At 39.1% G+C, this 22196-nt stretch overlaps 1 protein-coding gene across 1 annotated transcript in view; it reads left to right on the top strand.

Moving 5' to 3' along the window:
* The window catches only part of HGSNAT (heparan-alpha-glucosaminide N-acetyltransferase), a 48572-nt gene that overhangs the window by 5202 nt on the left and 21174 nt on the right, over positions 1-22196 (top strand). The window contains exons 2-5 of the mRNA XM_082608422.1: positions 2461-2576; positions 6687-6823; positions 7041-7162; positions 9748-9817. Of these exons, the coding sequence (XP_082464548.1) occupies positions 2461-2576; positions 6687-6823; positions 7041-7162; positions 9748-9817 (445 nt within the window). The remainder of the gene's footprint in view (positions 1-2460; positions 2577-6686; positions 6824-7040; positions 7163-9747; positions 9818-22196) is intronic.

Here is a 22196-nt window from a genome sequence, read left to right as displayed (position 1 = left end):
AAGCACTTTGCTTGTGTTATCAATTTTAGCCTCCCCAGCAATCGTCCGAAGCACACACTGTTATGACCCCTAATTTATTGATGAGGACGCTGAGGCAGGGTGGGGTCCAGATTCAAGTTGGCCCAACGTGGAGTCCACACACTTAACCCACCATGTTATACTCCTGGTCTCAAACGCTGCTTCTGCTGGCCGCTCGCCATAGGGCGACCAAAGAACAGAAAAAGTGATTGATAAAGCTTTGCTTAGCCTGGAGGGGAAAAAAAGCTTCAGTAGATTATTAAAAGTTACATACTCTGTGTTTTGTCTTCACTGAGAGCTAAATAAGGGTAAATTAGGATAAACGCTAAAAATGAGGGATTTAGGCTGGCTGCAGTGAAGAATTTTCTGAATTAACCAGATGAGGTACTGGGGAGCCCTGAATTAAGCTTTCATATTACAAAATTAAAGAGGCTAGATTATTACCTTTCTGGTTGTGTTATTAAATAGTTTCCCTTAACACTTACACTGTTCGTGGGAATGTAAATTGTTACAACCACTGTGGAGAACAGTATGGAGGTTCCTTAAAAAACTAAAAATAGAGCTACCATATGATCCAGCAATCCCACTCCTGGGCATATATCTGGAAAAAAACATAATTTGAAAAGACACATGCACCCCAGTGTTCATTGCAGCACTATTTACAATAGCCAGGACATGGAAGCAACCTAAATGTCCATCAACAGAGGAATGGATAAAGAAGATGTGGTATATATATACAATGGAGTATTACTCAGCCATAAAAAAGAATGAAATAATGTCATTTGCATCAACATGGATGCAGCTAGAGATTATCATACTAAGTGAAGTAAGTCAGACAAAGACAAATATCATATGATATCACTTATATGTGGAATCTAAAAATAAATGATACAAATGAACTTATTTACAAAACACAAACAGACTCACAAACTTTGAAACCAAACTTATGGTTACCAAAGGGGAAATGTGTGTGGGGAGGAATAAATTAGGAGTTTGGGATTAGCATATACACACTACTATATATATATATGTATATATAATAGTTAATTAACAAGGCCCTACTGTATAGCACGGGGGACTCAGTATTCTGTAATAAGCTATATTGGAAAAGAATCTGAAAAAGAATGGATATATGGGGACTTACCTGGTGGCGCAGTGGATAAGACTCTGTGCTCCCAATGCAGGGGGCCTGGGTTCGATCCCTGGTCAGGGAACTAGATCCCACATGCATGCCGCAACTAAGAGTTCGCATGCCACAACGAAGGAGCCCGCCTGCCGCAACTAAGGAGCCCACATGCTGCAACTAAGGAGCTGGCAAGCTGCAACTAAGGAGGCCGCCTGCTGCAACTAAGACCCGGTGCAACCAAATTAATTAATTAATTAAAAAAATAAAGAATGGATATATGTATGGACATATGTATAATGGAATCACTTTGCTCTACACCTGGAACTAACACAACATTGTAAATCAACTATACTCCAGTATAAAATAAAAAATTAAATTAAAGAAAGTTTCCCTTTTTTCCTTTTGCCTAGAGGCTAGATGGTAATTTCTCTTTCATATAATATAACAGATATAAATGGCCCAGTTGATCTGGATGAAACACTTTGCTTTAACTTTAGCCAATAATAGTTCACTGTTTTCCTACCAAATTGGCAGACTGAAAGGTAGAAGATGCATCATCCTTATGGTACCCTAAGAGCATCTGGTAAAGTGATGAGCTCTAAGCCCAGGGAATATGGAGCAGTGGCTCTTTCTGCCCTTCAGACTTACCCTCTCTCCTTCCCCGCCTCACGTCTGCCATGGAAACCAGGAGATGCAGAACTCCAAACAAAAGTGACATCAGGCAGAGCTTCTCGGACTGTAAAGGGCGTGCAGATCCCCCAGGAACACTGCTGCTCTGCGCGTCCTGACTCCCTAGTCTGGGGTCCTGCAGGTCTTAAGAGCTGTCCATCCCAGCTCAGAGCTGAGTGATGTGGGCCAGGAAAGTTGGAGCTTCGGAATCACACAGATTGGGTTCACGTCAGTGATGTCACTGAAAAACTCTGGCCATGGCAGTTATGTAATTTTTGTGAGCCTTCATTTCTTCATCCATAGGATGGAGAAAATACCTAGCTCATGAGGTTGTCATATTATCAAATAGAAGTTGCATGGAAACAACTAAACTTGGTGCCCCTCACACCTTAGTCCTTGGTGACTGTAAGATGCGAATGGTGTTGACTGAATCCTTGTTTGTAGTAGAGGCATGTGTGTGGAAGGGAACTGGGTGCGTGTGTGCATGTGCACATCCGTGTGGACATGGCATGAGGGACAAGAGACCCCTGGCATTTGAGAAGCGCTCCTGGGAAGCCACTTTCCACTCTGATGCACTTTGTCTCTGACACATCTTTCAGGTGCCTTCTTTCTCTTTTTCTTTTTCTTTTTTTTCTAATTCTTACCAGACTTAGGAAAAAAAAGGCGCTTGGAGCTGAAGATGGACCAGGCTTTGCTGCTCATCCATAATGAACTGCCTGGGACAAACTTGACGGTCTACTGGAATTTCGATCGCTGTTATCATGTAGGTGCCTCGTGCTTGCTCACAGTTGTGTTTGCTTTGGGGCTAGTTTGATATGGCCCCAGTGCTGTCAGACCTGAAGCCCTTCACATGTTAGCTTCAGCTTTACAGATGAGGAAACAAACAGGCTAGACAAAGACTCAGAAGAAATTCCATCACGGAGGATGCCTAGCAATGGGCAGCATCCTTTTTTTTTTATCTTTTCCCTACCCATCTTTTTCAAACCAGTTTCTGTGATGAGCAAAATTGATAGACATGGTTTTTTTGTTTTTCGTTTTCTTTTAATGTGACAAGCATTCTTTCATTCCACAATAAGAGCATAAACCAGATCCGGGCCACTTGCTCATTTCTGGCACCTCTTATAGCCTGTACCCTCAGAGCCATTCATCAAGGCGCCTAGAGTGTGACAGGGCAGCCACACCACTGGTTTTCAAGTTGCAGAGGGGTGATGCACTAGGATGGGGTCTCAGCAGGATATTCCCACTCCCTTTTGGAGTCCATTCAATTTGATCCCTTATGAAGCCTGAAGTGATAGATGTGTTTTGACTCCTCTGCCCACTGCGTAACCCTCCTGCTGGACCAGAGAAGGAAGGAGTGAGACACCGGGGGGCAGGGCGGGGCGGTGAGGGCCACGGGAGGCTTATGCTGAGACCCTCCTGACGATAAAGGATTTTATCTGAAGGTGTTGCTCCTATGCTAGACCTTGTTGCTTTTTAAGGACCTGGCTATTCTTCCATGTAAAATGAAACAGTCTTTACTTCCAAATTAAGAGCTTCAATATACCACCTTCAGAGGAGGAATTTCAATGGATAGTGACCTGTTTAGTGTAAATAGCTTTTTAAAAAAGAAAACAAATTTTAAAAGTCCCCAGTGTGGGTATCAACTAGAAGATGATGGAGCAGTACGTGTCACCTCCTGTAAAGTTAAGTGAAACACAGAACATCGGTAATATTAAAAAGGTAGGTCAAGACCAAGAAAAGGCTTATCACAAGAGGGAACTAAAAGGACGTTAAATTAAGTAGAAAAAATCGATAACTTCAAAAATATCTGTAACGTATTTAACAAAACATCAATCATGTGTTGTCAAACGAGACTAAACACAAACGGCAGAGATTATACTTTCTGCGATTTCATATCTCTGCATAACAAAAACAAACTAATAGGAGAGAGAACACAGACGTAAAAGTCATAGAAAAATCTTTGACCTGGCCAAAGCAATTCTTATGAAAATTTGTGTCTAAATGTTTCTAACAGTAAAGATGATGTTAATACAAGTTGCAGCTGCTGTTTACTGAGGGCCTGCTCTGTGTTTTAGATACGTTATAGCTCATTTAATCCTCACAGCAATCCAGGAAATACCTGGATTCTGCAGATGGTGATGCTGAGATTAAGAGCAGGAAAGTGACTTTATCTCGGGTCCCCCCGCTGTCACATGGCAGCGCTGGGGTCCTCACCCCTCGCTCTAGCTTCAGAGTGTGTCCACTTTCCTTTCCGATCCTGCATTATGTTAATCAGGAAGAAAAGGGGAAATGAAAAGCTACTGAGTAAGGATCTCAAGGTTTTGGAAAGCAGTGTCATCATCCAAACAAGAAAAAAGGAAGCAATAAAAATAGTAACTATGGGGCTTCCCTGGTGGCGCAGTGGTTGAGTCCGCCTGCCGATGCAGGGGACATGGGTTCGTGCCCCGGTCCGGGAAGATCCCACATGCCGTGGAGCGGCTGGGCCCGTGAGCCATGGTCACTGAGCCTGCGCATCCGGGGCCTGTGCTCTGCAACGGGAGAGGCCACAGCAGTGAGAGGCCCGCATACTGAAAAACAAAACAACAACAAAAAACCCAGTAACTATGGAAACTGCAAAATGAGGGAAAAAAATGGGAATAAGAATGAGCCAAGAGATGATTTTCTAAAATAAAAGTCACACATACTCTGTAATGCCCTATAGGGGAAAATAATCTAAAAGAAGAAAAAGAGTGGATATACGTATACGTATAACTGATTCACTTTGCTGTACACCTGAAACTAACACAGCATTGTAAATCAACAATACTCCAATAAAAATTTTAAAAATTAAAAAATAAATAAAAGTCACACAATTGATAAATTATTGATACATTTAAGGGAATAATGGAAATTAATAAAATTAGAAATTATATGTCAACAGAAATTAAAATAATTATGGTCCAATGAACAGTTAAGACTGACCAATTTAAAGTACAAAAATTGATTGATTTCCTTCAAAAAATATAATATGAAGATTGATTCAGGAAATTGAGGACATAAATAGATCAGCAACTGATTAAGAAATCTGGAGAGTTGTAATGAATTTCTCTACCTAAAAATAGGTCATTTTTTCCTGCATTTTCAAATAATAAATAATTCTTAATCTATATAAACTGACCCTAAATATAACAACAATAAAAAAAATGGTGGCTTGGTATCTGATTCATTCTGCAGGGTGTTGATCTTAAAATCTAGCCAAGACATGACAGAAAATGCAGGTCAATCTTTCTAATTAATGTGGGTGTAAAAATCTTAAATAAATTATCAGGTAGAATAAGTTGGCATATTGAGAGATTTATGATGACTTATATTTTCATCTTGAAGAATCTATAAGAGGTCATATATATGGACAATGATACAATTTTAATAGGAAAATTATAGGCTAAATGGAGAAATAGCCAATGCACAATGATGTGACACCTAAACACAGGAAAAATGGCAATACTTCCCAAATTAGTTTATACATTCAACACAATTGCTTGTGGATACTTTATGGAAGCTGCATAAAAATAATTCCAAAATGCCTATGAAAAAGTAAGTGTGCAAGAGAATCAGAGGATGACCCAAAAGGAGAACGGACGGTACGGAGACTTGCTGTACCAGATAAGAAGTATCACAGAGCATGGTCGTGAACGTAGCCAAAAAAGAGAAATGAAGACCAACGGGCCAAACGAAGTATAAGAAGTAGAATCTAATTTACTTAAGAATTTAACAGCTAAAACCATGGGAAAGGTATTTAGAATTATGGGATACCATCTATCAAATACCCCAAGTGGATTCAAGTAAAAAAAAAAACCCACAACTTTAACAAATACTAAAAAAATGCAGAATACATTGTTAAACTCATGAAGCAATAGAAGAAATAACAAACCAGAGTAGTATGACTCTGTAAAACTTTAAAAACAGCAACATAATAAGATGAAAGCACTAGAGTGGGGAAGCGTTTGAGGGAGTTAGAAGTTTAATGTTACAGTGTACGAGGACAGATTTCTAAGATTCTGTTTGAGGGAATTGAGTGTCTACCAGGTGGTTCACACCATAAGGAACATAAAAGAGCAAAAGAAAATTGAATTATTTAACCTACTTATAATTTGAAATGTAATCTTAATGCTGTGGTATCATAAACAGCTAGTACCTGAACAAAAGGAAGAATGATATGAAGTCCTGGTAAGGCTGATGAGAAATAAATCTACTGTAATTTTTCTTATGTGAGTGCTATTTGGCCACGTGTAACAAGAACCATTAAAATGATTATTTTTTTAATCCAGTAATCTCATTTTTGGAAATTTGTCTTAGGGAAAGAATTTAAAGGAATAAGAACATCATGTGTAGATCTTTTAAAACAATATAATTTTTATAAATTATAAATATAAGTAGATTTATATTATTATATATCATATAATTAAATTATATATCTTCCAAAACAATATAATTTATATAAGTTATATACAAAAAGATAAAACGAGCTTTGAAAGCAGCCTGAGTATTCATATCGATAGTATTTGATGGAATATAATGCAACCATTAAAAATTATAAATATGCAAATTAGGTAGAATCATGGATGTTTATTTGTTAAATAATATTAAGCAAAACCATAGAATGCAAGATTAAAGGGATGCTGTATTTGTTAATTATGTGAAGAATGTACCTATGAATAAAGATTATGTAGTTCCATAGCAACACCTAGTTATGTAGGCAAATTTTACCTAAATTATTGAAGTGTAAAAGTTTTCTATAAGCATGAAGGAAAAGTTACCTCAGGTCTTCAGTTGGATACCCAACAACCACAGACTGTCAAACCCCTAACACCTGGCCTGTGCTTGGATCGTGTAGTGCCTGCTCCAGGTCCTGGTCGACGTCTCCCAGAGCAGGAAACCCGGGGAGCCCAGCATTGAGGCTGTGGCTGTGAGCACCCAGCACGGATCCATCCTGCAGCTTAATGACACTGCGGAGGAGAAGCAAGTTTGTAGGTTCGTACCTGCTATGATGTGACCGACTGACACCTGTACTTTCTCTCTACTATTTTTTTCCCGTTTGGGTTTTAGCTTCTTCTTTCAAAATATCTTTCTGTGTCTTCCCTGGTCTGCACCCAGGAATGCCTATCACTCTGCCTGGGTGACATTACCAACATCCAACTGCTTATTTCCTAACCTAATGATGTTTCTTCATTTTACCTAATCTTTGTAGGCTGGAATACAAATTCGGAGAATTTGGAAACTATTCTCTCTTGGTAAAGCACACCCATGATGGAGTCAATGAAATTGCGTGTGACCTGGTCGTTAATGAGAAGCCAGTTGACAGTAACCTTCGTACGTACATGCTCTTGGTTGATTTTTATTTTAAATAAATAAATAAATATTTATTTATTTATTTGGCCGCTCCAGGTCTTAGTTGTAGCATGTGGGATCTAGTTCTCTGACCAGGGATCGAACCCAGGCCCTCTGCACTGGGAGCACAGAGTCTCAACCACTGGACCACCAGGGAAGTCCCTCTTGGTAAATTTGCATTTTCAACGGTTTTAGTTTTTGAGTACTGTTTGCGACATTTCGGGTAATTTAAATCCTGGATTATAGGTTGTCTCTCTCAGTTATGGCATATTTATAATGTATTTATTGTGTCCTTGGTGTAGACTAAGAAAATTATGTGACATACAAAAAATTATTTGATGTATCAACATATTCTCATAGTCGTTATTTACTGTATTATGAAGTATAAATAAGCCAAAAAATTAATGCAGTGGAAAGAAACTAGAAATAAGACAGTTGACTGTCAGGTGTCTTTCTTTGTTTTAGGATTTAGGGTACAGTGTTTCCTGTATGTGTCTCTGACTGTCCAGAGGTCCCCTTGGGTTCAGGAGGGATCGTTCGTTCTCTAATAACTCCACTGGAGAAAATCTGTCCCTCCCAGACCCCAGTAGATAGTATCAGGAATCCCTGGGGCTGTTCCAATAGTAAGTACTGTCCACAGTGACGCTGTTGAAGACTGTCAGAAGAACACTGGTAAGAGCCAATGTGAAAGAGCCAACGTGGGATGATTTAATCATTCAAAGAATAATGAATGTAATTGACGGAAACACGTTGCACATACAAAAACCAGTGAGTTCACTATGAAGCTAAAAAGCACAAGGCCCCCTCCCCCAACAAAAGCAATATTTTGGTTGCCTTTGGGGGTAACAAGGACACCTGGTGTTAACTGACGATCCTGGTAAAGGCAGAATCATCTCTCCTGCCTTTCCTGTTTTGACTATATCTTAGGGTAACGAAATAGTCCTAGATGATGAGGGTAAATTCTTTACAGAAGGAATCCAGCCAGTAATGTGGCAGAATATTTTGCAGCGCCCATTGAAGTTACTGATTTAGGCAAAAGCCGTGAGTGGATGGAACCATCCAATGAAAGGGGAACTTTACACGGGAGGGGACAGGCCTTCACCAGCTGAACGCGGGCATCGGGTACAAGGTCTGAAGCAGGAGGTGCTCCTGATGGGACGTGGTGGGAAAGACACAGCACCTGCGAAGCGTTCCTGCCGGAGAAGTGGGACTTCTCGGCCAGAGCTTTACAGCGAACTTCCCATTTACAGAACGCACGGAGGATAGAGGAACAAGTTCAGTGACACCAGGCGAGGGGTCCTGGCAGATCTAGACCTCGAATGAGATGCCCTGATAGGAGACAGCCAGCCTCGTGTAAATCAAGTCAGTGGCTGTGGACCAATGCATGGAGCTTAAGGCACGTTAACAATGCAGGCAAGATGCGAGCCTTGCTTGGATCCCGATTTGAACACATGGACTACAACACACGTTTTCGAGGCAACTAGAAAAATTTGAATATGGACTCAGTGTTAGCCAGGGAATTATTAATTTTGTATGACATGGTGCTTATACAGCAAAAGGTCCATTCTTAAGAAACTTTTAATTTTGAAATAGTTTTAGACTCACAGAAATGTTACAAAACAGGGTTTCCATATACCCTTCACTCGGCTTCCCCTAAGCCCCTAAACTATATAATCACAGTACAGTGATTCCATGTACAGTGATTGAAACCAGGAGCTTCATGCACACAGCGCTGTTAACTGAGCTGTGGAGTTCTCAGATTTCTCCAGGTGTCCTCCTCGTGTCCGTTTCGTGTCCAGGGTCCCACAGAGCGTTTAGTGATCAGGTCTCCCAGGCCTCCTCTAATCTAACCTCATGGCCTCTAATCAGCCTTTCTTGGTCTTTCACGACCTTGACACTTTTGAAGAGGACCGGCCAGTTATTTTGTTACTTGGGTTTGCTTGCTGCCTTCTTGTGACCGAGAAGAGGCCGTGCGTCTTCGGTAGCGTCCTATGGAAGAGATACAGTGTCCTCCTCAGGGGGTCACGTAAGAATTGCATGACGTACATAGACATACATCCTGAAGATGTGGGAATGAAATAGCTTGATGTGTGGGATTTGCTTAAAAGACTTCAGGTGGGAAAAAAAAAAAAAGGGTGGGTAGTAGTAGTAGATGAAGCAAGAGTGACAATGTTTGATATTCTGGAATCTAGGTGACGGCTATATGTGGGTTTATTGTACAGTTCTCTGTACTTTTGTGTACGTTTGATATTTTTCATGATGAAAATTAGCGCTTCCCTCATGAAGAGTATTCTCAGTTGTTAATAAGAAATTTCACATAAGGATATAGGCTTTTCCTTCATATGTTTCCATTTTTATTTGTTTGCCTTTTTCTTTTTTTAATTTTAAAATTTGTTTTATTGAAGTATAGTTGATTTACAATGTGTTAATTTCTACTATACAGCGAAGTGATTCAGTTATACATATATATACATTCTTTTTCATATTCTGTTTGCATTTTTCATTTACAGCTTCACTGTGATGACACAACAGCTTTTGGTGATGATATGTTTTCTTTATTTTTGCAGCTGTGAGTATCGCGTTCCTTGTCGGCCTGGTGCTCATCATTGTGGTGTCCTTTCTAAGGTTCTCGCTGAGGTAAGCCGGCGTTGGGGGGGGCATACTGGGGAAAATAGAACACGGAATAACTGTATTCAGAAAGGGTAGTTTGACCGTTATTCCTGGATGAAATGAACACTGACTGTGTCCACCATGCCCAGTGTAGTCCTAGGCATTAGGGATTCCGTGTCGAATAAGAGATGGTCCCTGACTTCAGGGAAATAATAACCTAGTGCGAATGGTTCTCTGCCTTCAATTCTCCCACGTGGCTGACGATGTACAAGAAACTACTTGAGCAATCACTTCCTGACAGACTCTCACATCCTGCCACGTAGCGCATGCAAGAGGCCTGTGATGGTCTTGGGAGGTGCTGCTACACTGACTGTCTTCCTCCTCTTGGCTCTGAACCCAGAGGTCACGCCTCTGGTCCAGCTTCCCAGCTCCTGCGGTGGGGACCTCCGACCTCAGGGTGGACTCCCCCTTGGTTAGGGTCGGCCAGCTTGGAGAGGGGATTCCTTCTCCTGCCTGGTAAACAACGACTCTGGTGAGTGGATTTGTGGACTGCAGAAGGAAAAGAAAGTGAAATAGACCCAGGCCTGGCACGTCACCTTGCCAAGGGGAGGTCTTTCCTCTTAAAAGGAATAAGATTGAATTTTCACATGCTCAGCTGGTTACGGGAAAGACCGTGAGATTTTATTGGTGAGCCGGATCCAAATTGGAAGAAAAAACCCGCTGGCTTGGGGAAATCCTGCACCTCTGGGGAGTTTATCACTCTGACCCTTTAGGGACAGAGTGCAGTCCGCAAAGAGGAGTTGCATTACTTTGGTGATAAGGTGTAAATGGTCTTCCAGTTTATTAGAGTGTTTTCATTTGGTGCTTTGGATGTGAATGTATCTATTACATGATGTTTAAAGTGGTAGATAGCTGATATCAGACTCTCGCAAAGAGAAGAATCCCACCTTGCCCCACTGTGGAATTGGAACTCCTTTTACATGTGATTCTCCCTTTGCAGCCTGTGGGCACAAAGCTCTTGTGGGGAAAGCAAGAGTGCCTTGTACCTTTCCCCGTCACTTTCCAGTGTGCCCAGGGAAGTTCAGATTTGTCTGAACCAGAAAAGAATCTGAAAAAGTAGTAAGAATACAGCGCCTTTCTCCTTTTCACTTGGGGAACAAGCATGTACAAGAAAATAGGTGCTTTTTTTAATTTTAATTTTTAAATATCTTCTTTTACCTTTCCTTAGATGGTTCTGTTTTCAAGTGTTTCATGTGATGGAGATGTTATCAGTGCTGAATAAACTAGAAATGGGAGTGGAGTTATAAGGGAACAAAGAAATTAAAAATATAAGCAGTGGGTATATGGAACATGTTTGGATACTGACTTGAGCAATTAAACTGTAAAAAAGACAAGAAAGTTGAACTTGCTATTTGATAATATTGAGGAATTGTTGATAATATTCTTAAATGAGGTAATAGAATTGCAGTATGTTTAAAAATAAAGAGTCCTTATCGTTTTCTTTTTTTAACATCTTTATTGGAGTATAATTGCTTTACAGTGGTGTGTTAGTTTCTGCTGTATAACTAAATGAATCAGCTATACATATACATATGTCCCCATATCTCCTCCCTCTTGCGTCTCACTCCCATCCTCCCTATCCCATCCCTCTAGGTGGTCACAAAGCACAAGCTGATCTCCCTGTGCTATGCGGCTGCTTCCCACTAGCTATCTGTTTTACATTTGGTAGTGTATATAAGTCCATACCATATCACTCTCTCACTTCGTCCCAGCTTACCCTTCCCCCTCCCCGTGTCCTCAAGTCCATTCTCTACGTCTGCATCTTTATTCCTGTCCTGCCCCTAGGTTCTTTAGAACCTTTTTTTTTAGATTCCGTATATATGTGTTAGCATACAATATTTGTTTTTCTCTTCCTGACTTACTTCACTCTGTATGACAGACTCTAGGTCCATCCACCTCACTACAAATAACTCAAATTCGTTTCTTTTTATGGCTGAGTAATATTACACTTTATATATGTGCCACATCTTCTTTATCCATTCATCTGTCGGTGGACACTTAGGTTGCTTCCATGTCGTGGCTATTGTAAATAGAGCTGCAATGAACATTGTGGTATATGACTCTTTCTGAATTATGGTTTTCTCAGGATATATGCCCAGGAGTGGGATTGCTGGGTTGTATGGTAGTTCTGTTTTTAGTTTTTTAAGGAACCTCCATACTGTTCTCCATAGTGGCTGTATCAATTTACATTCCCCCCAACAGTGCAAGAGTGTTCCCTTTTCTCCACACCCTCTCCAGCATTTATTGTTTGTATATTTTTTGATGATGGCCATTCTGACTGGTGTGAGGTGATACCTCATTGTAGTTTTTATTTGCATTTCTCTAATGGTTAGTGATGTTGAGAATCTTTTCATGTGTTTTTTGGCAATCTGTATATCTTCTTCAGAGAAATGTCTATTTAGGTCTTCTGCCCATTTTTGAATTGGGTTGTTTGTTTTTTTGATATTGAGCTGCATGAGCTGCTTGTAAATTTTGGAGATTAATCCTTTGTCAGTTGCTTTGTTTGCAAATATTTTCTCCCATTCTTGTGGTTGTCTTTTCATCTTGATTATGGTTTCCTTTGCTGTGCAAAAGCTTTGAAGTTTCATTAGGTCCCATTTGTTTACTTTTGTTTTTATTTCCATTTCTCTAGGAGGTGGGTCAGAAAGGATCTTGCTGTGATTTATGTCATAGAGTGTTCTGCCTATGTTTTCCTCTAAGAGTTTTATAGTGTCTGGTCTTACATTTAGGTCTTTAGTCCATTTTGAGTTTATTTTTGTGTATGGTGTTAGGAAGTGTTCTAATTTCATTCTTTTACATGTAGCTGTCCAGTTTTCCCAGCACCACTTATTGAAGAGGCTGTCTTTTCTCCATTTTATACTCTTGCCACCTTTATCAAAGATAAGGTGACCATATGTGCGTGGGTTTATCTCTGGGCTTTCTATCCTGTTCCACTGATCTATATTTCTGTTTTTGTGCCAGTACCACACTGTCTTGATTACCGTAGCTTTGTAGTATAGCCTGAAGTCAGGGAGCCTGATTCCTCCAGCTCCGTTTTTCTTTCTCAAGATTGCTTTGGTTATTCGGGGTCTTTTGTGTTTCCATACAAACTGTGCAATTTTTTCTTCTAGTTCTGTGAAAAATGCAGTTGGTAGTTTGATAGAGCTTGCATTGAATCTGTAGATTGCTTTGGGTAGTATAGTCATTTTCACAGTGTTGATTCTTCCAATCTAAGAACATGGTATATCTCTCCCTCTGTATCATCTTTAATTTCTTTCATCAGTGTCTTATAGTTTTCTGCATAGAGGTCTTTTATCTCCTCAGGTAGGTTTATTCCTAGGTATTTTATTCTTTCTGTTGCATGGTAAATGGGAGTGTTTCCTTAATTTCTCTTTCAGATTTTTCATCATTAGTGTATAGGAATGCAAGTGATTTCTGTGCATTAATTTTGTATCCATTGAGTAGCTCTAGTAGTTTTCTGGTAGCATCTTTAGGATTCTCTATGTACAGTATCATGACATCTGCAAACAATGACAGTTTTACTTCTTCTTTTCTGATTTGGATTCCTTTTATTTCTTTTTCTTCTCTGATTGCTGTGGCTAAAACTTCCAAAACTATGTTGAATAATAGCGGTGAGAGTGGGCAACCTTGTCTTGTTTCTGATCTTAGAGGAAATGGTTTCAGTTTTTCACCATTGAGAACAATGTTGGCTGTGGGTTTGTCATATATGGCCTTTATTATGTTGAGGTAGGTTCCCTCTATGCCTAATTTCTGGAGAGTTTTTATCATAAATGGGTGATGAATTTTGTCAAAAGCTTTTTCTATGTTTATTGATATTATCATATGGTTTTTCTCCTTCAATTTGTTAATATGGTGTGTCACATTGATTGATTTGCGTATATTGAAGAATCCTTGCATTCCTGGGATAAACCCCACTTGATCATGGTGTATGATCCTTTTAATGTGCTGTTGGATTCTGTTTGCTAGTATTTTGTTGAGGATTTTTGCATCTATGTTCATCAGTGATATTGGCCTGTAGTTTTCTTTTTTTGTGATATCTTTGTCTGGTTTTGGTATCAGGGTGATGGTGGCCTCGTAGAATGAGTTTGGGAGTATTCCTCCCTCTGCTATATTTTGGAAGAGTTTGAGAAAGATAGGTGTTAGCTCTTCTCTAAATGTTTGATAGAATTTGCCTGTGAAGCCATCTGGTCCTGTGCTTTTGTTTCTTGGAAGATTTTTAATCACAGTTTCAATTTCAGTGCTTGTGATTTGTCTGTGTATATTTTCTATTTCTTCCTGGTTCAGTCTCCGAAGGTCTTGCTTTTTAAGAATTTGTCTGGGCTTCCCTGGTGGCGCAGTGGTTGGGAGTCCGCCTGCTGATGCAGGGGACGCGGGTTCATGCCCCGGTCTGGGAGGATCCCACATGCCGCAGAGCGGCTGGGCCCGTAAGCCATGGCCGTTGGGCCTGCGCGTCCGGAGCCTGTGCTCCGCAACAGGAGAGGCCACAGCAGTGAGAGGCCCGCGTACCACAAAAAAAAAAAAAAGAATTTGTCCATTTCCTCCAGGTTGTCCATTTCACTGGCATATAGTTGCTTGTAGTTGTTAGTTCTCCTTTTTCATGTCTAATTCTGTTGATTTGAGTCTTCTCCGTTTTTTTCTTGATGAGTCTGGCTAATGGTTTATCAATTTCTTTTATCTTCTCAAAGAACTAGCTTTAGTTTTATTGATCTTTGCTATTGTTTCTTTCATTTCTTTTTCACTTATTTCTGATCTGATCTTTATGATTTCTTTCCTTCTGCTAACTTTGGGGTCTTCTTTTTTTTGTTCTTCTTTCTCTAATTGCTTTAGGTGTAAGGTTAGGTTGTTTATTTGAGATTTTTCTTGTTTCTTCAGGTAGGATTGTATTGCTCAAAAATTCCCTCTTAGAACTGATTTTGCTGCATCCCATAGGTTTTGTATCATCGTGTTTTCATTGTCATTTTATTCTAGATATGTTTTTATTTCCTCTTTGATTTCTTCAGTGATCTCTTGGTTATTTAGTAGCATATTGTTTACTCTCCATGTGTTTGTATTTTTTAGTTTTTTTCCCTGTAATTGACATCTAGTCTCATAGTGTTGTGGTCAGAAAAGATACTTGATACTATTTCACTTTTCTTAAATTTACCAAGGCTTGATTTGTGACCCAAGGTATGGTCTATCCTGGAGAATGTTCCATGAGCACTTGAGAAGAAAGTGTGCTCTATTGTTTTTGGATGGAATGTCCTATAAATATCAATTAAGTCCATCTTGTTTAATGTGTCATTTAAATCTTGTGTTTCCTTATTTATTTTCATTTTGGATGATCTGTCCATTGGTGAAAGTGGGGTGTTAAAGTCCCCTACTATGAGTGTGTTACTGTCGATTTCCCCTTTTATGGCTGTTAGCATTTGCCTTATGTATTGAGGTGCTCGTCTGTTGGGTGCATAAATATTTACAATTGTTATATCTTCTTCTTGGACTGATCCCTTGATCATTATGTAGTGTCCTTCTTTGTCTCTTGTCATAGTCTTTATTTTAAAGTCGATTTTGCCTGATACGAGAATTGCTACTCCATCTTTCTTTTGATTTCCTTTTGCATGGAATATCTTTTTCCATCCCCTCACTTTCAGTCTGTTTGTGCCCCTAGGTCTGAAGGGGTTCTCCTGTAGACAGCATATATATGGGTCTTGGTTTTTTTTTTTTTTTTTTTTTTGCGATACGCGGGCCTCTCACTGTTGTGGCCTTTCCCGTTGCGGAGCACAGGCTCCGGACGCGCAGGCTCAGCGGCCATGGCTCACGGTCCTAGCCGCTCCGCGGCATGTGGGATCTTCCCGGACCGGGGCACGAACCCGTATCCCCTGCATCGGCAGGCGGACTCTCAACCACTGCGCCACCAGGGAAGCCCGGGTCTTGTTTTTGTATCCATTCAGCCAGTCTATGTCTTTTGGTTTGAGCATTTAATCCATTTACATTTAAGGTAATTATCGATATATATGTTCCTATTACCATTTTTTTAATTTTTTTGCCTTTGTTTTGGTAGGTCTTTTCTGTCTCTGTGTTTCCTGCCTAGAGAAGTTCCTTTATCATTTGTTGTAAAGCTGGTTTGGTGGTGCTGAATTCTCTTAGCTTTTGCTTGTCTGTAAAGGTTTTAATTTCTCCATTGAATCTGAATGAGATCCTTGCTGGGTAGAGTAATGTTGGTTGTAGGTTTTTCCCTTTCATCACTTTGAATATGTGCTGCCACTCCCTTCTGTCTTGCGGAGTTTCTGCTGAAAAATCAGCTGTTAACCTTACGGAGATTTTCTGTATGTTATTTGTTGCTTTTCCCTTGCTGCTTTTAATATTTTTTCTTTGTAGGTAATTTTTATAGTTTGATTAATATGTGTCTTGGTGTGTTTTTCTTTTGGTTTATCCTGTATGGGACTCTGCGCTTCCTGGACTTGATTGACTATTTCCTTTCCCATGGTAGGGAAGTCTTCGACTATAATCTCTTCAAATATTTTCTCAGACCCTTTTTTTTTCTCTTCTTCTTCTGGGACCCCAATAATTCGAATGTTGGTGCATTTAATGTTGTCCCAGAAGTCTCTGAGAATGTCCTCAATTCTTTTCATTCTTTTTCTTTATTCTGCTCCCTGGCACTTATTTCCACCATTTTATCTTCCAGCTCAGTTATCCATTCTTCTGTCTCAGTTATTCTGTTATTGATTCCTTCTAGAGTTTTTTAGTTTCAGTAATTTTGTTGTTCATCATTGTTTGTTTGCTCTTTAGTTCTTCTAGATCCTTGTTAAATGTTTCTTGTGCTTTCTCCATTCTGTTTCCGAGATTTTGGATCATTTTTACTGTCATTACTCTGAATTCTTTTTCAGGTAGGTTGCCTATTTTGTCTTCATTTATTTCATCTTTTAGGTTTTTACCTTCCTCCTTCATCTCTAACATTTTTTTTTGTTGTTTCTTTTTTTTTTTTTTTTGATAGGTGATGCTATATTCCTATCTTACTGGTTGTTTGGCCTGAGGTTTCCAGCACTGGTGTTTTCAGGCAGTTGGTTAGAGCCAGGTCTTAGTGCTGAGATGAGGACCTCCAGGAGGCCTCACTCCAATGAATATTCCCTGGGGTCTGAGGTTCTCTGTTAGTCCATTGGTTTGGACTCGGAGCTCCCACCACAGGAGCTCAGGCCCAACCTCTGGCCTGGGAACCAAGATCCTGCAAGCCGGTCACTGGGGGTTCCTACCATCCCCTTAGGCATCCGTGGTCCCCCACCAGTGCCTGGTAGGTGCCTTAGTTGTACAGAGACACGAATTCCGTGTCCTCCTAGTCTACCATCTTGACTCCATCCCCTGAGTCCTTATCTTTTAGCAGTACATACTGAAGTATTTATAGATGAGGTGATACGATGTCTATGATTTTCTTTCTTTATTTTTTTAAAATATATTCTTTTTAAAAATTAATTAGGTTGCACTGTGTTTTAGTTGAGGCAGGTGGGCTCCTTAGTTGCGACACACAGGCTCCTTATTTGCAGCTTGCTGGCTCCTTAGTTGTGGCAGGCAGCCTCCTTAGTTGCTGCATGTGAACTCTTAGTTGTGGCATGCATGCATGCATGTGGGATCTAGTTCCCTGACCAGGGATCCAACCCAGACCTCCTGCTTGGGAGCATGGAATCTTATCCACTGTGCCACCAGGGAAGTCCCCTATGATTTCCTTTAAAATGATCAAGCCGAGTCAGGGGAAAGGGGCAGTGGGTGGGAGTATAGATGAAGTAAGATTGACCATGCTTCGTAGATACCTGTTGAAGGTGGGTAATGGGTCCATAGTGGTTCGTTATACTGGTTTGTCTACTTATATGTATGTGTATGTTTGAAACTTTCCATGACCAAAAAAAAAAAAAAAAAAAAGAAAGGGGAGGAAAAATCCTATGCATTGAATATTTCAAATGTTCAAATGTGCAAATTTTATGCAAAACCTGTATGAGTATGAAGTTTATTACACTTTTCAGTATCAAGAGAGCTGGAAGCACAGTACATATAAGGGCTTGTAATATTAGAAATGTTATACATAATTTCTATAAGAAAGCCCTCAATGATTTACAGACAAAGACTTGCCTTCTCTTGATTTTTTAATCAAAGAATTGTACTTACTAAAAGGGCAAACTTAATCGTTCTTATATACCAAATTTAAAATGCTAAGTATTCATTATTATTTGAAAAATAACAAATTGGCCTGTTAGCTCTGAGTTTGCTACAGTTGTTGGGTTGAGAAAGGATTCTGTGTGGACTTTAATAATCGGACGTGGGGACATAAAATGGAAAGTTCATGTCCTTATGGGCACAAACAAACTAAATAAAAGTGAAACTGTCCCAGAAAATTTCAGAAATTGTAAATAACAAATGATATTACCCCATCAAGTCACTAAGCAATCTTTAGTGTATTAGAAGTCAGGATTCATTTCCACTCCAAAGTTTAAAAAAAAGAAAAGGGGAAGTAAACTAAATCAGAATGTAAACATTGTGTGAAAGAGCTAAATATACTTTTTGAAACATTTTTTCCAAGTAAAAACTCTCGTTTCAAAGAAAAACCAGTTAAGATATTTATCTTTTGTTAATCAGGTAAATCAATTTAATATCCTCTGGATATCTTGTTGCACTAAAGCACCATCTAGGAGAAAGAACCCAGTACATTAACTGTGAGTCACTCCAAGGTCACTGTCAAACTTTCTCAGTTTGCATCTGTGCATTTTTTTTTTTTTTTTTGGCCATGCCACACGGCATGTGGGATCTTAGTTCCCTGACCAGGGATTGAACCCGTGCCCCCTGCAGTGGAAGCATGAAATCCCAACCACTGGATGGCCAGGGAAGTCCCACATCTGTGCATTTTTATTTAGTTGTAATTGAGTCTGAATACTGTGGTTTGCTTTTTGTATTTAATAGTTTGTATTTATATTTCTTTGTACAGGCATTCTTTTTTTTTTCAGGGTGGACAAATTTTTTTTTCTTTTGTCTCTCTTTTTAAAAAATTTGTCTTATTGAAGTATAGTTGATTTACAATTCTGTGTTAATTTCTACTGTACAGCAAAGTGATTCAGTTATACATGTATATACATTCTTTTTTTAAAATATTCTTTTCCATTATGGTTCATCATAGGATATTGAATACAGTTCCCTGTACTGTATAGTAGGACCTTGTTGTTTATCCATTCTCTATATAATAGTTTGCATCTGCTAATCCCAACCTCCCATTCCATCCCTCTCCCACTCCCCTCCCTCTTGGCAACCACAAGTCTGTTCTCTATGTCTGTGAGTCTGTTTCTGTTTCGTAGATAAGTTCATTTGTGTTGTATTTTTAGATTCCACATATAAGTGATATCACATGGTATTTGTCTTTCTCTGACTTCACTTAGTATGATGGTCTCTGGGTCCATCCTGTTGCTGCACTGTTCCTGCTGTTTTAATAGCCATAGCTTGTCCTCTCACAGATGCAGACACTGAGATTAGTCATTGCTGAATTAGGCACGTTTGGTTGTTGCAGGCTTCTGCTACTCTAACTTTAATAGTGTTGTTAATCAGAATTCCAGCAATGATCTAATTTCACTCTCACAACACTCTTTTTTTCTTTTTTTGAATTTTGTATATTTTTTATACAGCAGCTTCTTATTAGTTATCCATTTTATACATATTAGTGTATACACGTCAATCCCAATCTCCCAGTTCATCACACACCCCCCACCACCACTTTCCCTACCTTGGTGTCCATACGTTTGTTCTCTATATCTGTATCTCTATTTCTGCCCTGCAAACCAGTTCACCTGTACCAGTTTTCTAGGTTCCACATACATGCATTAATATACGATATTTGTTTTTCTCTTTCTGACTTACTTCACTCTGTATGACAGTCTCTAGATCCATCCACGTCTCTACAAATGACCCAATTTCGTTCCTTTTTATGGCTGAGTAATATTCCACTGTATATATGTACCATATCTTCTTTATCCATTTATCTGTCGATGGGCATTTAGGTTGCTTCCATGACATGGCTATTGTAAATAGTGCTGCAGTGAACATTGGGGTGCATGTGTCTTTTTTTTATACTACTTTTATTTATTTATTAATCAAATACATTCACTGATTTTTGCATCCTGACTTAAACCTCTATCTGTCTTTCACTCATCTTTTTTTTTTCACACACACACACACACACACTGTATTTTATTTTTACAAGAGATAAATAAACTGACACCAAGCACTGTAAATGGATGACCACAAGAAAAGCAACAATGATTGCAATTACCAAACATGAAACACACTCACACTATGTCATAATATTGACATTCAGTCCAGTAATCCTCCACTGTAACAGCTCCTTTACTTTGCAGTGAAAATTGATTTGTATATTTTTGCCTCTGAGTCCTTGTGGGATTTTTTTTTATTCGAACAGAAAGTCACAAAAATTATAATCATCCTCATCAGTTCACTCAGTCCCATGTAATTTTTTTTATCTTGATCTTTTCTTAGCGCTTTTATGAATTCATCAGTTTTCCATTAGAGTTCTGAAAATGCTTATTCATTCAGTTCAGCAGTATAGTCAGTTACCAGAAACCTGTACTTGTCAGAGTCTTTCCCATGAATTCCTTGAAGACAAAACCCTTTTATAGGAACATATTTGCAAAAGCATCAGAGTACACCCAGAACTGTCTGTAAATGACAAAAGACTTAAAAATGACCATGGTTACAGATTTGATGAAAGTTCATAATAATGCAATTGACAAGGAAATTTAGTTATTTCTGAGATATACATTTTAAAGTAATAACTAGAATTATTAATGATAACATTATACCAGAACATATGAGATTTTTAGAAATTTCATGTAATGTCTGAAACATTTATATTAACATATTTCCTTACAAATAACCCAAAGAAAGTTTAGTATTAGTTGCTTTTTTGGTTTGTTTGTTTGTTTTTTTATACTGCAGGTTCTCATTAGTCATCAATTTTATACACATCAGTGTATACATGTCAATCCCAATCGCCCAATTCAGCACACCACCATCCCGAGCCCATGGCGTTTCCCCCCCTTGGTGTCCATACGTTTGTTCTCTACATCTTTGTCTCAATTTCTGCCCTGCAAACTGGTTCACCTGTACCAGTTTTCTAGGTTCCACATACATGCGTTAATATACGATATTTGTTTTTCTCTTTCTGACTTACTTCACTCTGTATGACAGTCTCTAGATCCATCCACGTCTCAACAAATGACTCAGTTCCGTTCCTTTTTATGGCTGAGTAATATTCCATTGTATATATGTACCACATCTTCTTTATCCATTCATCTGTCGATGGGCATTTAGGTTGCTTCCATGACCTGGCTATTGTAAATAGTGCTGCAGTGAACACTGGGGTGCATGTGTCTTTTTGCATTATGGTTTTCTCTGGGTATATGCCCAGTAGTGGGATTGCTGGGTCATATGGTAATTCTATTTTTAGTTTTGTAAGGAACCTCCATACTGTTCTCCATAGTGGCTGTATCAATTTACATTCCCACCAACAGTGCAAGAGGGTTCCTTTTTGTCCCCACCCAATCCAGCATTTGTTGCTTGTAGATTTTTTAATGATGCCCATTCTAACTGGTGTGAGGTGATACCTCACTGTAGTTTTGATTTGCATTTCTCTAATAATTAGTGATGTTGAGCAGCTTTTCATGTGCTTCTTGGCCATCTGTATGTCTTCTTTAGAGAAATGTCTGTTTAGGTCTTCTGCCCACTTCTGGATGGGGTTGTTTGTTTTTTTAATATTGAGCTGCATGAGCTGTTTATATATTTTGGAGATTAATCCTTTGTCCATTGATTCGTTTGCAAATATTTTTTCCCATTCTGAGGGTTGTCTTTTCATCTTGTTTGTAGTTTCCTTTGCTTTGCAAAAGGTTTTAAGTTTCATTAGGTCCCATTTGTTTATTTTTGCTTTTACTTCCATTACGCTAGGAGGTGGATCAAAAAAGATCTTGCTGTGATTTATGTCAAAGAGTGTTCCTCCTATGTTTTCCTCAAAGAGTTCTATAGTGTCTGGTCTTACATTTAGATCTTTAGTCCATTTTAAGTTTATTTTTGTGTATGGTGTTAGAGAGTGTTCTAATTTCATTCTTTTACATGTAGCTGTCCAGTTTTCCCAGCACCACTTATTGAAGAGACTGTTTTTTCTCCACTGTATATCCTTGCCCCCTTTGTCATAGATTAGTTGACCATAGGTGCGTGGGTTTATCTCTGGGCTTTCCAACCTGTTCCATTGATCTATATTTCTGTTTTTGTGCCAGTACCATATTGTCTTGATTACTGTAGCTTTGTAGTATAGTCTGAAGTCAGGGAG

The sequence above is a fragment of the Mesoplodon mirus genome (genome assembly GCF_964341445.2).
Source record: "Mesoplodon mirus genome assembly, chromosome: 20".
Lineage (NCBI taxonomy): Eukaryota > Metazoa > Chordata > Mammalia > Artiodactyla > Ziphiidae > Mesoplodon > Mesoplodon mirus.
Note: the sequence above shows the minus strand (reverse complement) of the source record. Positions and strands in the feature narration are given on the sequence as shown.